Here is a 15,052-nt window from a genome sequence, read left to right on the forward strand (position 1 = left end):
CACTTACCTTTTTTTGGCGTTTGCTAGGTGTAGCAAGGGTAGTTCGGCAAAGCATGGCACTTGTCAGCAAATATGCATCCCGTACGTAGCAGAACTTCTAAAAACTCAATGACACAACACAGCACACAGAGCAAGTAGTCTGGATATTGCCTAACGCGGGTGGCTAAAAGCTGTTATTTTGGCCTTGACAATATCAGCCAAAGGTGCAGAGTGCACCAGTTCAGCGCTAGGAGACTACTTACCGTAAATGTAGAAAGGGGCTTCGTCGTTCCAATCTGCACTAAAGTGCATCAAGGTCCGCTGTCGCAGCATGGTTGAAGCAAGCACCTTTTCGTCAAGCTTACGAGAGGTCACAACACACTGGATGCTGGGGACTTGAGCGATAACTTCCGTCAATTTTGTCATGAGATCGTTGTCAAACATCCACGAATGCGTAAAGACAACGGTCACACCCTCCTCTTTGAGCCTTGCCGCGCACTTAATCAGGTCCTTCTGCACCCACACAGCTTCCTTTTTGGAGAAAATGTCTGAGTACAGCAGCTTTGCTCGCTTCGATGCTTCTTCAGCTGCCCGGATTCGCGACGGAATGATCTCCACACCAACGCTCTTCAGACACTTCGTCTCAGAAAGCACCTGCAAGCAAACGTTGCCGACACCACTGCCAATGTCACAAAACACTATCTTCGCCTCAAGATCAGCTTGAGATTCGCCCTCGCTTTTGAGGAGCTCTCTTTGCCGCCAATCGAGAAGAGCGGGGATGATTGCTTTCGTCCACATTTGGCGGACACCGTTCACGTCGATGATGCCAATCTGTGCAAACACGTTTGGCTGCACCGTGAGAGATTCCTCTCCCAGCTCCAACTCTCCACGGTTTTTGTACTCTTCGGAAAGGTGTTTGTAGAGAAGAGGCTGCATGACGGCAAAGTTGGGAGGCGGGGGTGTAAGTCCCAGTAGCCGGTAATTGGCGGCGATGGAATGGTGACGCAGGTAGTTCATGTACGTCAACGCTCCTCCGCCAACAGCACCCGCGGCCACGCCGGTGGCAATTATTCGAAACGCGTGGGGGGTAAAGGCAATCCGCAAGATTACCAATGTGCCAACGGCAGCACTGCCAAACAGTATTAATGTGGAGGTCATGGTCCTGCCAGCCGGCAGGGGAGAAACAGAGCGAAAGGGAGCAAGAGATTGTTGAGTTTGGCACGAGGAGGCCCATTCTCAAAGGTTCTGAGGCGGCAGTGCGGAGACACTGTTAATGCAAGGCTCATTTTCCTTTTTGTATGTGTGCAAGGCGGTCTTTGTCTTCCTGCTGCAAGATCGCTTTCAGTCCAGTCGCTAGCAGCACACGTTATGCTTTCAAGAACTCGTTTACCATATTGGCATCGTCGCTGATTTGCAGCGGCCCATCAGAGTATCATGCTAATCGAACTGCGTTGAGGACACCCAGCACCAGCCTTCACTATCCCACGCGTGTCTTAGCCCTTTTTCGTATCGTTTGTTAGCAAATGTTGCACAAGTGGAACAGATGTGCTTCTTACAGTAGCCTGGGAGGCTTCAGAGCTGTTGTGAGCGTCAGTGGGGGGGGGGGGGGCTGCAGTGAGTGAGGGTTCTGAGGTAGTCGTCGGGGGAATCGTGAAAGCACGGTCTGGTTTTCAGCCTTTACCACCTACACCATTTGAAGTGAAAGAAGACCACGAGACTGCGTCTGGATTCAACGCAGGGAGATAACGATCATCTTTTGTTTGAGTACCAGATTGAGCCAGTGGAAAAGGTTCAGAGCCTGTCACGAAGCACCATTCTTCACATGGACGAGGGTGACTTGATACAGGTATTATATCTGCAGCTGAGGAGCAGCTGATGGTGTGCGGGACTCGCCGCAGTCATCTGAACTCAAATATCCACCTTTGCTTTTCTACCTTCCTTTTTGTCCTTTTCTTTGCAGGTTCTGGAGACACACCACACAATCAGTGGAGGCATCGCAAGGACTTTAAAAGCAGTGAGGGCGGCTTCCTTACACAGAGATATACAGGTACGGTGCGACTCATCTCCGAATGAACAACGCTATTGAGAATGCCCTGCGGGAGACTCCCATTACGCTCGTGGTCTGTGGGCTGATGGGGATGCTAGGTGTCATGTCATCGCTGGAGGTGATTCATCCTCTCTACTTGCTGCTGAGCCCGTCGTTGGTGTTCAAAGAGCATCAGTACTGGCGCCTGGTCACTAACTTCCTTTACTTCGGTCCAATCAGCGCTCATTGCATAATGGAAATTCAGTGGATCTACTTGGTCAGCTCTTACCTTGAAGCTCAGTACTACAACAGGCGACCGCTCGACTACATCTTGTTGCTGTTGATCGTCGGTTGCTCGCTTTTGGGCCTGAGGTTTTCGTCGATTGTGGATGTGCCGTACTTAAGCTACATGCTAGGCACATGCATGACATACATTATGAGTCGCATCTTCAACGACATAGAAGTCGCGATCTTTTTCGTGGTTCCCGTTCCAATGCGCCTTCTTCCATTTGTGCTAATGATTATGAACACAATGGTTTCTGGAGTGTCAAATGAGGTCTTGGGCAACATTCTCGGACATGTATTGTGGTACTTTTTAGAGGTGTTTCCTCGCATCACTGGACAGAGTCCCCTTCGAATTCAGTGGCTATTCGAGTGGGCATTTGCTGCGCCGTTAGGTCGGGTGACATAGTTTGCTTTTAGTCTCATTGAACAATAGCGAAAAATAAAAGTAATAGATGGCCGGGTTTACTTCACCCAGTTTTAAAGCACCTTACAATTACTCTGCTCCGATAGCGGACACAGGGTGATTTGAACTTGTTGTTCTCAAAGGTTCTGTTTTGACGCGCTAGCACCAGTGGTGTTCTTTGCCGCATACATTGCTTGCTTGCCACACGCTCTTCCTTCCCATTGTTGATGCCTTGCTTCTTAGTGTCTTTTCTCAGTCTGAAGTAGCTTTACCCCCTGGACTTCATATGAACACATAAGAGCTGACAGGATGTCGCGTCAGCTTCTCCAGCGGTGCTCGAAGAAGCACTTTGTGATTCACATGGACATCAACAAAACTATTATCCAGGTCGACCAGGCGGGTGGGCGCACCATGGATGATGTGCTAAATAGTAATGTTGCCGCTAACACGTATGGCTGTATCGACCCTACTGACAATCAGTGGCGGCCTCTCTACGGTCCTTCTGATGCACCGGTCGCACAACCCGATACCTACAGTGGTCCCATCATGTCGTATGACACGTACATTGACAGTCTATATTGCGCGCCTCCGGGGATGCAGGAGCTATCAAAGGCAGAGCGGGATGCTGTGTGGAGGACGGTATCAAATCTCCGTCGACAGGCTACGAGGAAGTTCACTTTTCCTGGGGAGGCTGGTGAGGCATATGCACCACTAGTCGATCTGCAGCGTCAACACTTGGGGCATAGTGACGGGTACTACAACATTATCCCTGCGTTTTTCCACATGATCAACACACTCTCAGAGCTTAACTTGCAGTTCACGCTCATTTTCAGAACTTTCGGTAGCGATTTGAGCGCCGTTCTGGAAGAGTGGAGATCGTTCGTCTTTGGCATGCATGCGTGCAAGCCTTCTGGTCCAGTTTTGCAGGAGCTAAAAGAGAACTATGTTGAGCCACTGTCGGGGAGTTTTTTTCGACAGGCTGATGACATATACATCTGCTACGGACCTCGTGTGTCGCTCTCGTCATACTTCACGCCAAGCTTTGAGGAGACAGATCCTGCCAAGGTGCTGGAACATTTGCGCCAAGTGCCTGGGTGTACGTCGGCTTGCAAGACGTCTTTTGCCGATCTCAAAGATCACTTGGTGGCGTACTTTTCCCGTTCTAAGAACGTAGGTGGGCTTGTGGATTACTACCCTAGCTGGGCACAGGCAGCGGAACACCGGACTGGCGGAAAGGTATACCCGATTTCGCAGAACGATCCGAACTACTACTCTGTATTCTTTGACGATAACATCTTTATCGGGAGTGAGCACTCTATCGTGGATATCCGCGAGGCACACGGCGCAAAAAGCATTGTTGATATGGAGGTAGAGAGGAAGTACTGTGTCCCCGTAAATGCCTTCAAAGCCATTGTGGACAACGAGTATTTTGTCAAGGAGCTGTGCACCTGCTTGAGGTTACAGAATAGGGATTTATGACTGATGAGGCTGCAACTAGCTCAATCACAACTTACAAGAATACCCATATGACAGGCAAAAAAAAAAAAAACAGAACAGGCCTTCGCTGTTGAAAAGCGTTCCGCTAGCGATGGTGCTACTCCTCTGATTGAATAAGCCATGAGAAATTTGCTTTGCAGCTAACACATCGAGAGAAAATGCTATCCTCTAGATGCACCGGAAAAAGGAACAAGGGCTTGACTTACTACATCACGGCTCTCTGCGCTTTTCGAAGCTGGTCATTTTTCGGTATACGCCTTTGACTGGACTCATGAAGCAACTTTTCTAACTGCTTGGCGGCTCCTTTTACAGGAACTCCTTACATGACCGAATTCAAGAAGTTGACGACGCTAACTGAGACTCTCACTGAGTATGTGCTTGCTTTAAAGGCGTGCTGCACAGGTGGTGACCATTATGACTGCAGCGAGAGTGTGGTCGGTGATGTTGACTCCCATCTACCTGTTTGTGATGCTGAGCACATGCACCTACTCTCAAGCCAAATTCGCGAGGCCGTCGCTGATGGTTTACCAAGGCTACGGAAAATTGTACTGAAGGCACGGGAGACAGATCCAAATAGGCAAATCTACAATGAAGCGATGTGTGCAAAGATTGAAGCACTGTTTCTTGCGTTCTGCAGACCCCTTCAGGTTTTAGCGCCTGACTATTTTGATGCCCTAACGGAAAATGACGCATCTCTGCATGAGGATGGAAAAGAGAACAACCTATTGGACGGTTTGCTTGATTCAGACTTCGATCCCAATGTACTCTTGGAGGAGTCAGCGTCTTTACAGGCGGCGGATAGCATTCACAATCACTACATACTACAGCGTGCAAAGGCGGAGGCCTGGCAGTCGCGTGTAGCACAGGGGTTGACAGATGCAGTCGCATTTGAATCTCAAAATCGTGCACTTATTTTGGCTGAGGAGAAGGTCAGTCGAGTAGCTGCGCTTGAGGAAAAACGAGCCGACAAACTACGCGTCCTGAATATAATGGAGGTGCGCGCAGAGTTAAAGTGGCAAACTGAACTGCAGCGCAGAGGTACAGAGCTAAGTCTCCTCAAAATGGCCGCTGATGCTATCAGCGACGTCGATGCAGTCCCCCTTTTCCTAGCCAACAGCATATTGGACGAGGCTCTTCGAACTACGATCGCAGATCATACTCGCCAACTCATCAAGGCCCTATTGAGTACTCCAGAGGATATGAACATTCGTCGACTGCGAAATAACAACGAGAATCTCATCTGTGACTATGGCCACCCGTGCTTGAGTGCATTCCACCCTGAGACTGGAGAGCGGTGCGTTTGCCAGGCAGTCGTTTGTGCAGCTGAGGTGCTGTGGTACCGCATGGGATATACTATCCGCTACACAAAGGTACCTAATCGCTTCCTCGACGTGGCGAGAGGTGAAGCCAGGGCCCGCTCCTTGCGCCTTCCGTGTGGGCGAAGCTTGTCAGAACACACCTATGAGCCAATGGGCTTTGAAGACTATTCGGAACGGCTCTTCGAACTTGTGGAGCCGGATGCAGTGGAGCGAGCGGACGAATGGATAGAGTGGTATACCATGATTCAGCGCATGGAGTCGACACTAGCCAGCATGTTACCCAGATCGTATCGATAGCCAACGCACACCATTGCTTTTCTTCTCCCTGATATGCAGTGTCGTGAGAATGTACACACACACACACACACACACAACTGTCTTTGCAAGGACGCTGTCAAAGAAGGCTGATACCAGTTGCAGCAAATAACTAGGGAGCAACTGCAAACTTTTTCGATGCACACAGAAATCGCTGATGACCGAAGACGTTGCCTCTCTTATGCAAGTTGCGTGCTCTAAATTCTACTGATACCATTCATCACCTCCAATTCCACTTCCTCGTCCTTCCTTGTTAGCGTTCCTCAATCCTTACTATTCGCGTCACTACAGCTCATAGGAATATCTGCGCATGCGAAGGGGAGAAATTTACCTTTTCTCTCTTCTTCCCCCCTTTTCCCTCCTCACATGAAGCTCGCACATTCACATAGGTTGTGTGTGCCCCATCCCGGCGGTGAAGCACACCTTGAATGTGGTGTGTATTGACACTGTGACATAGAGACTTCGGTGGATTCATGCGCGGTTCCTGAATCAATCGAGCGTTTATGTACTACTTTGCAACTGCATTCGCTTTTTTTTTTTGTGCTTTCACCGCATCTGCCTTCACTCGTGTCAGCACGGGTTGCGTTGTTTTCTGCCCTTTTTTCGCGCCATTTTTCTGCTCACGGTTTAGAAAGTGATAGCGATGCACCCCAAATATGGATTGAGCACCTCGGGTGCTTCTCTTATCTCTGCGTCAGAGGCAATGCATCACTTCGGTGACTGCCTCACGGCGTACGAAAGGAAAGAGATAGTGCAATACGAGGCAGTTTATTATGCTGGTCAAAGGTGCGTCGACAAGGTGAAGTCGCCGACCAACGGTCACAATGACGGGTACGACACCGAGGAGGGTGAATACATCTTCCGAGTCAAGGACCACATCGCTTACCGCTACGAGGTTCTCGAGGAGTTGGGAAGCGGTGCATTTGGTCAAGTATTCAAGGCAATTGATCATTTTGACGAATCGATTGTAGCTGTGAAGCTCATTCGTAACCACCGCAAGGTACTACAACAGGCAGACCAGGAGATTGGCATCTTGCAACGTGTGAACGACCGTGATCCGAAAGGGCTCTATGGCATCGTGCGTATGATAGACAACTTCAAGTTTCGTGGACATATTTGCATCAGCTACGAACTCCTGGGTGCCAACCTATATGAGTACCTTAAAACGAAGGACTTTTTTCCGATGGCGCTGCCGTTGATCCGCAGCATTGCTGCGCGCATGCTGGTGACACTGTCATTTCTAGCGCGCGAGAACATAATTCACTGCGACTTGAAGCCCGAGAACATTCTGCTGCGCGACAATGACCCGGCTGTCGTGAAAGTGGCCGATCTAGGGTCTGCGAGCATCGACACGAAAAGCGTGTACGTGTACATTCAGTCGCGCTTCTATCGCGCGCCAGAGGTGATTATGGAGCAGAAGTACAACAATGCGATTGACTGGTGGAGCTTTGGCTGCATACTCTGCGAGCTGGCCAACGGCGATCCCGTCTTTCCCGGCAATGATGAGAAGGACCAGCTAGGGTGCATTATGGAGTATCTAGGGCCACCGCCCCAGAACTTTATAGAAGCTTCCTCTGCAAGGCGGAAGCGCGAGTTCTTCGACGGTCATTACAAGCCTCGGCCCCACACGACGCGTGAGGGTAAGCAACGCGAGCCAGGGTCGAGATCGTTGTCGAAGTTCCTGGCCGTCTCAGAGGACGATGACTTTCTAAGCTTTGTACGCCTCTTTCTGCAGTGGGACCCGTCACAGCGGGTCTCGCCGCGCGAGGCGATGAAGCACCGTTGGATCTGCGACAAGTTTGTATTTCCCACCCAGTCAGAGGAGAAGAAGCCGGGGTTGTCATCGTTGACAAAGGAGAGCAACGCCTCTGCATCCGGGTCACTCAAGGGGTGCATGTCTCAAGAGCCTGCTGCACCGCTTAAACCCAAGGTATCCATGTCCACCATCGTGGGGTCACTTTCCACGGCGCGGGAGGCACCCGTTGATTCGCTGTGGCCAAGTGCTGGGCCCCCAAAGGCGCAGCGGTCGGCACCATTGCTGCAACCACCCACTACGTGCACAGGCAGTGCGAACTTCGACACGTCAGGTGACAATGCCTCACGTGTGAACACATTGCCGCCTTCTCGCGACGCATTCTCTGGCACTGTGACGCGCGGCGCGGCTCAATCGACAGGCGCGAAGTTCCAAGGGCCGTCAGTGCCGCAAAGGCACAACGGACGCCTGCAGCGCGGCAGGCAGCGGCGTTCCACAGACATGGCAGACGTTGAAATACCGGGTGAGGCTATTGCTTTGCCGAATAACTCGACATCTCTTCACGCACCATTGGGTGCTGAAGAGTCCTCTGCAGAGAAGCACTCGCGTGGGCTCATGATCACTGCCAATAAAGATTCATCTCCCGTCTCCGTGCGCGGAGTCGTCACGAGAGTGATGAACCCAAGACCGCAATTGCGCCTCGCTGGCGGAGTACTCTCGCCAGAGGTGCTATCACCTGTCACCTTGCACTCTAGCACCAACCCCGTCATCGTCACCTCCCGCGACAGGAATGCCCACTCATCTGAGAACGAGGCATCACCGAGTGCATCGCACAGCAACACCAACAGTGGCGCCGTCGGCAACGCACGAGGAAACAGCAGTGCAGGAGACGTGCCCACCAGTGTGTTAGAGCTGCCTCAAGAGTACGAGGGTACTACAGCGAAGACGCACACTGTGGATTTATTGGGTAGGAATGGTGGCGCCATCGACTTTAGTAGTCTTTCGCGATGGCCCAGCACGACGAGGACGTCGCAATTAAATGGGGATCGCCAGAGGAGTGCGAGTGCATCAGCCAGGAGGGATAGCCACGGCATCACATCGCCTGGGTTATCGACTGAGTCTGCGAGAGGGGAGGCAGTCAGGGAACGCAGGGAGCACTTGGTCAGTCTCAACCCAGTAGACTTGTCACCCACCAAGGCGTCCCAGCCCGCTGCGATACAAGGCAGACCGCACGCGGGAGAGTATATGCTACCATCAGAGCTGCCGCCGTTTAGGGAAGGCGCTAGTTCTAGCAATCTCGACGATGTCGGGGTATCGCCGAACTGCAGACACCTCGCAGCAATACTGTCAGATCCACGCAACAAGGGTGGGCTGACGGAGCTCTCGCTGCAGACCCGCGGCAGTCCTCCTCTCCCTCTTCCTGGGCCATCCGCCGTTGCCGCACCCTCGCTAACGCCGCCGTACAAATTTCTGCAGCGCAGCGCTCAATGCAACATACCCGTCGTGTGTGATGACGGGGCTGCACATACCGCTGCAAGAAACCAACGTGTGGTTGCAAGTGAGGCGTCATCGATGCTGTCGGAAAGGCGAGCTGTTCAGCTCAGCGGCATGCACCTTGTACCGCCTCGGCAGGTGTTGGGCCGGCAATCTCTACTTCCTCGGCAGAACGGTTCTGGGACCCGGAGCAAGGGTGTGACGAAGCCTTCAACGGTCACTACGCCGCAGCTTCCATTGCTCAAGAGATAATCGCCTTGCTGACTCTTGGGAGAGTGCACTCTTGAGCTGGATAAGAGGTGAATGTGGGGTTTCTCCCCAGAGCGTGCCAGTAGTAATGTGAAGCAGGTGGGCCTGCGAAGGATGGCAGTGATGAGGTCGACTCTCAAACAAGTGCACCTTTGCACGTGGTCTGGCTATTGTTAGCGACTCTGAGGACTATGCTGAAGAAAAATGAAATGGAAAAGGCGAAGGGTAGCAGAAGCAAGACTGATGCGTCTGGGGAGTCGAGAAACATCCTTTTTTGCCAAGGGTTGATGTTTGCCTGCCTTTCCACACCCTCGTCTTTTCCATTTCGTTGATGGACGCTGCACGCCACAGCAAATTGCGCTTGTAGGTGCAGGTGCGAGTGTTTGTGTCTCTGCTCCTGGGACGCCTCTCTTGGTCTGTGCATCGCGTTAAGCTAGCTTTTCTATGCCAGTGTCTGACCCTCGTCTTGAGTGTGAGCGTTCGCCCCCTTCATTTGGTCAGAGAGCAAATAAAGTGAGAACGCCCCTGTAGTGCTCTTTCTGAAAAGAAAGACACCTACGTGATGACCGAGAGCTATTTTGCTCTGATATAATTCTACGTCTTGTACCATCGTTACTGATCTTCTAGCGTGAGTTGTTGTCGCGTCTTCTGTAGTCACGTCTTTTTTTTCCTGGTTATTTGGTCTCTGTTTACTCTTTTGCTTTCCTTTCCCCTTAAGGGCTTTCTGCGAATTTGTCGAGTAGACTTCTCCTTTTGCTCTGTGCCATGATACGGAGGGCGTGGTACTTCAATGATGTTTTCATTTTTCTTTCTCACACTCTCATTCTCGTGGGGCTTTTCTTGCTTCTTTTTTTTCCAGCATCGTTTGCAGAATGTACTTCCTCTGCCCTTTGTTGGAGAGGTGTAGAGAGCGCGCGGATGGTTGTGGTGGTGATTGAGTTATGAGGACGGTCCAAGGCATGCACGTGCCATCCCCATCACCTGGTATCCATCTACTGGACGTACAAGGGCAAGGATGACACATCCAGTCGCTCATTGCCTATTTTTATTTGTTTGCTTCTTCCTCGTCGGTTCTGGACTACTGCGCTCGCTCCTGGTCCCTTGAGCACCACTGCGCATCCCCGTTATTCCTTGTGTTCTCATTTTTTTCTCGTACCACGAAGGCGGTGACTCGCTATTTTTTCTCATGTATATGTAAGTGTGTGTGCATATTTTTCCCTTTCTTTTTTTTTCCTTTTCCCTCTTCACCTCTTTACTAAGCTGAGCGCAAGAAGAGAAGGTGCCGATTTGTTTCCTTGTCTTTTCGGCTCTTCTCTTCCTGTACGAAGATGTGCTCCTTGCGTGAAAGTGTGTTGATGTGGCATTGATGAACCAATAAAGCAGAGCAAAAGGTGGGGGCGGGGAGGGTGTGCAGGGTTACGTAAGTACATGTGCTTATCCGTTGCTTTTTTCTACCTTTTGTGTGTTTTGTTCATGTAGTTTTTTTTTCTCTTGTCCTCCCTTTTCTGTGTGTGCGTGAGCATGTGTGCCTGTATTACGAGCAGGTGTGCGATGTGGTCGATGTGTGGCTTCTTGTGAAGGCTCACACCAGTTTCTGTGAGCCAGTGAGTGAAGTCTCGATTCGCAGGACTTTTTTTCCTGAATGTATTCATTCTTGAGTAGAGCAGGAGCTCAAATCCCCACTCTGCCCCCGGCCTGCCACGGGTCCATCGCGCGGTGCGAAGCAGCCCTAGACACGCATTGCAGCACCGCGCCGCCACAGCCCCAAACTCCTCCCACACCGCCCCGCTGGTCGCACCACCGCCGCTCCCATATGCCGGCCGCCGCCTGGCGCATCTCGCGGGGCGGCGCAGGCTCCGCACACCAGTGGGCAGCGAGGGGTCGGGGGCGATGCGCTCGAGCCGCGCCGGCACGTCGTCCAGCATATGGGTGGCACAAGCGTGCTCACTGCGGCAGGTCGCTCCGACGCAGCGCTACCCAGGTCCTTACCGCCAACATCGGCAGCCACACATCGCTCTGACACCCCCGCATCGGTGGTACCTGGCCCTGCCGGCACCACGAGTGGTTTGGTATTGGCAGGGGACAGGGGTGCTGCTTGGCTTCCCCACACAGTGGGGGTACTGGGGCCTGACCATCGCACGCGGAGGTGTCGTCCTTTATCGAGTCAAAACGGAGCCGATCAGGAACAGAAAGAATGGTGATCATCGGGAGCAGCTCGACGCACATACTGACGACACCGACGATTTCGAAAAAGAATACTAAAAATCCTCGAAGGCGAGACGAAGGAAGGATGATGTGAACGAAGCGATGTGCAGCGAACGTGAGGAACCGACAAGTGAGCACCACTGAAACTGTGGAGTCACAGCATTCCGCTCACCTTCTCTTCTGCCTTACTCTTTTTGCCTCTTTTTCGCCTTACGCTCGTTTTCTCTGTTGCTTGGCCTCCAGCATATGTTCTGCCTTTCTATCGTTTGTCTTTATATCTTTAGCTCCCCTCTGATTTGGTTTCCTTTATTCGCTTTTTTTCTTTTATTCTCATGCGGTGCAAGAGGGTTTCTTCCTCTCTTACCTCAACACAGAGAACGTGCTGTAGTCGGCAATTGAGGTGGGATGCGACAGGGGAAAAAAAGGGAGACCGATCGAACACTGACACCTCACCCTCTCTTCCCTTTCTTAGTCATTTTCTTTTTCTCGTTTGGCACTCCACACCTCATGCAAAAAAAATTGTCGCAGGGGCGGGGGGGGGGGGTGGCCAGCACCCGTCGTTCCTGCGTCTGCTTAGTGTTTCAAAGCTCCAGGGGCGATAGTGAGAAGTCAGAGATCGCGCATACTGTGCTGGGCTTTTACTGACTACCGGGCAGTTACCGCCGGTGAAAGGGTCATCTTTCTAGATCCCAGGACAGGGCTTCGAAATGCAGTCTCATGATCCAACGATCCCCTCGAATCTGCATGGCCTCTTGCGCATATCTTCTTCTTCACTCCCACGGTATGGCAGCTACAGAGCGCGCCTCTCGCTCTGTACAGTTTTCTCCTTCTTTCCTTCTTTGCCCACGACACGCTAGGTAAGCGAAAAAAGGCTTTGTTCGTTGCTTTACCAGTCATTACCCAACGAAGATTATCGCAGTGAAAACACGTCGGACACCGGAGTCGATAGCAGACGAATGCAAACGTCGTCTCCCGCACTCCTGGAGAAGTAAAGGGGCAGATTACACAGCGGTGGAACTGATGGTAGAAAAGGAGGACGATTCTGACGGCCCTCTCAGCGCTGAGGCAACCCACAGCAAACATGGAAAGCGTGAAGTACCTCACGGAGGAGAGACGTATGCGCGGGCACCCGTTACACCTCTACCCGTGAATGCAGGAGCTGATCAAGGCTGAGGCACTTTGGGAGGAAGGGAACAGCAACGCATCAAAAGCCCGCAGCTCGCGAAGAGCCAGAGGAGAGGAGAGGTGAGTTCCGCGAGTCTCGCCCGGCAAAGCCATTTGACTCCCGTGGCGGTGAGGCTGAGCTAGTGCGTGCCCTTCTCAAATGACCTGAACAATGCACGCTACGCACTGATGCGCAGGATCCTCCACTTCAGCACTGATGATGCCATCAAAACGCATCATTGGCTTGCGGCCAGCCTCTGGGACAGGGGGGCACGGTGGCTTCCCGCGGTGAGCGAGTTGCCAGACTGCAGTACCCTCTTTTCTCCGCAAAGTGACGCGCACTCAACGCATCCCCTCTTACAGACTGAGGTGAAGGCAGCAAGCGGTGGCCTGATTGGCAGCGCGGAGAGTGCTGTGATAGGGTTTCACGAGAAACTGAAGGACAACGCATTGCTTGGTGGCCGATACATATTCTCGTCCACGACGTCCAATGGATCCAAGAGGATGTGCAGATGTGGACATGATGGCGAGGAAGCTTGAACACTCTCGCATTTTCTCCAGTTGACAAGGTGAATCGCCAGATCAAAGACTCTGAAGGCAAACATGCGACAAAGCCACACCATACCACAGCTGCGGCGGTGGCTACTCCAGAACTACGGTCACAGGGGGGTCGCGGACCAAGTCGGGGCAGCTGCCGAGGCGCATTCCGCGGAGGCAGCGCTAAGGAGCAGCACCAGCAGCAACAGCCTTCAAGAGAAAACGGTGGCAGGACTGCCCGTTGAGTGTCCAGGAGAGGGACAGTGCAGGTGCAGGACAGTGGGAGATGCACATAGGAGGTGGCGTGCTCCACACGGGAAGCGGGCAAATCGCGAGCTGTGGATTGGCCTTCTCCAGCATTACACGCCAACGCCTCTCGATTGCAGGTGCACACGATTGGCCATGCTCACGACAGACCCGACCCACGCGGCTGTACACCAGGCCAGCACCTACGGAGAAAAGACTACTGCATACCTGCTGCACACGCAGCATCACAGGGTAACCGGTATCCTAACCCGGGATAGCACTCCCAGCAAGGCACCACTGAACATTTTCGACTCAGCCCCCGTCTGTCGTCGTCAGGGTGGCACTCACGCATGCATGCTCTTCTCGAGGATCGCGATATAACTGCCTCTCACCCTTGTCAAATGCATGGCACAACAGCCCTTCAGGGATGACTGCCGGTTCTTCCTCTTGGTCGACATATTTGCAGACACACTAGGCAGCGCAATACGACACAGCCCAAAGCTGCACCATCTTGCTTGGACCAGTTTTTCCCCGAGTCCACAAGAAGGAAACCTCGCCAGAGTTTGTTATGAGACTCAAGGCTTCTTACGACCACAGCTATGCGTAGACTACGGCGTTTGGGTTAGAACGCACAGAGGCCCTTACTGTGGGGTTTGAGGCGGTAGTGCTGCCGAGGAAAAGGTGAGTCGAGGAAGAAGTTGACAGACTGAATATGCGAGTATGCCCGAGGGCAAGTGGCTCGACGACACATGATCAGCAGGGAGCGCACGCTTCGTCGTTCCCCGATCCTTCCCGCTTCCTGATGATAGGCGACACCTCCGCGTGCGATGGTCAGGCCCAGTACCCCCACTGTGTGGGGAAGCCAAGCAGCACCCCTGTCCCTGCCAATACCAAACCACTCGTGGTGCCGGCAGGGCCAGGTACCACCGATGCGGGGGTGTCAGAGCGATGTGTGGCTGCCGATGTTGGCGGTAAGGGCCTGGGTAGCGCTGCGTCGGAGCGACCTGCCGCAGTGAGCACGCTTGTGCCACCCATATGCTGGACGACGTGCCGGCGTGGCTCGAGCGCATCGCCCCCGACCCCTCGCTGCCCACTGGTGTGCGGAGCCTGCGCCGCCCCGCGAGATGCGCCAGGCGGCGGCCGGCATATGGGAGCGGCGGTGGTGCGACCAGCGGGGCGGTGTGGGAGGAGTTTGGGGCTGTGGCGGCGCGGTGCTGCAATGCGTGTCTAGGGCTGCTTCGCACCGCGCGATGGGCCCGTGGCAGGCCGGGGGCAGAGTGGGGAATTGAGCTGATGTGTTGCATGGCAGGGAATCGAGACGTGCAAGAAAAAGCAGCAATCTTCCTGTGGAAGTGGGCGGTGGTGGGGGCGGAAGGATGTAGTTTTGCGGTGCTGACGTTACCATTGTTACAAGCCATGTTTCTTATCTTTTCAAAGTTGAGATGCTGGCTGGCGCTCGTTGCCTCCTTTTTTTTCGGCTCATTCGCTGGTGGTGTTATGTAGCTTTTTTTCCAAGGTGTGTATGCGCCCCCTTTAAAGATGCGGAGTAATGGTTTTCTTTTTCTCGCTCACTCTCTCGA

The 15,052-nt window shown here is 52.9% G+C and overlaps 5 protein-coding genes across 5 annotated transcripts; 4 read left to right on the forward strand and 1 right to left on the reverse strand.

Moving 5' to 3' along the window:
• Nucleotides 1-234: 234 nt before the first annotated feature.
• On the reverse strand, nucleotides 235-996 carry LBRM_33_2050 (conserved hypothetical protein; the record flags this gene model as incomplete). The annotated part of the gene is made up of 1 exon (XM_001567923.1): nucleotides 235-996. The coding sequence occupies one exon, from the start codon at nucleotides 994-996 to the stop codon at nucleotides 235-237; it is 762 nt and encodes a 253-aa protein (XP_001567973.1).
• A 1,052-nt stretch (nucleotides 997-2,048) lies between these two features.
• On the forward strand, nucleotides 2,049-2,696 carry LBRM_33_2060 (conserved hypothetical protein; the record flags this gene model as incomplete). The annotated part of the gene is made up of 1 exon (XM_001567924.1): nucleotides 2,049-2,696. One exon carries the CDS (start codon nucleotides 2,049-2,051, stop codon nucleotides 2,694-2,696), a length of 648 nt encoding a protein of 215 aa, XP_001567974.1.
• Nucleotides 2,697-3,002: 306 nt separating this feature from the next.
• LBRM_33_2070 (conserved hypothetical protein) lies at nucleotides 3,003-4,172 on the forward strand (the record flags this gene model as incomplete). The annotated part of the gene is made up of 1 exon (XM_001567925.1): nucleotides 3,003-4,172. The coding sequence occupies one exon, from the start codon at nucleotides 3,003-3,005 to the stop codon at nucleotides 4,170-4,172; it is 1,170 nt and encodes a 389-aa protein (XP_001567975.1).
• A 341-nt stretch (nucleotides 4,173-4,513) lies between these two features.
• Nucleotides 4,514-5,806, forward strand: LBRM_33_2080 (conserved hypothetical protein; the record flags this gene model as incomplete). The annotated part of the gene is made up of 1 exon (XM_001567926.2): nucleotides 4,514-5,806. One exon carries the CDS (start codon nucleotides 4,514-4,516, stop codon nucleotides 5,804-5,806), a length of 1,293 nt encoding a protein of 430 aa, XP_001567976.2.
• Nucleotides 5,807-6,467: 661 nt separating this feature from the next.
• On the forward strand, nucleotides 6,468-9,323 carry LBRM_33_2090 (putative dual-specificity protein kinase; the record flags this gene model as incomplete). Its single annotated transcript, XM_001567927.1, has 1 exon — nucleotides 6,468-9,323. One exon carries the CDS (start codon nucleotides 6,468-6,470, stop codon nucleotides 9,321-9,323), a length of 2,856 nt encoding a protein of 951 aa, XP_001567977.1.
• Nucleotides 9,324-15,052: the final 5,729 nt, after the last annotated feature.

The sequence above is a fragment of the Leishmania braziliensis genome, chromosome 33 (genome assembly GCF_000002845.2).
Source record: "Leishmania braziliensis MHOM/BR/75/M2904 complete genome, chromosome 33".
Taxonomy (NCBI): domain Eukaryota; phylum Euglenozoa; class Kinetoplastea; order Trypanosomatida; family Trypanosomatidae; genus Leishmania; species Leishmania braziliensis.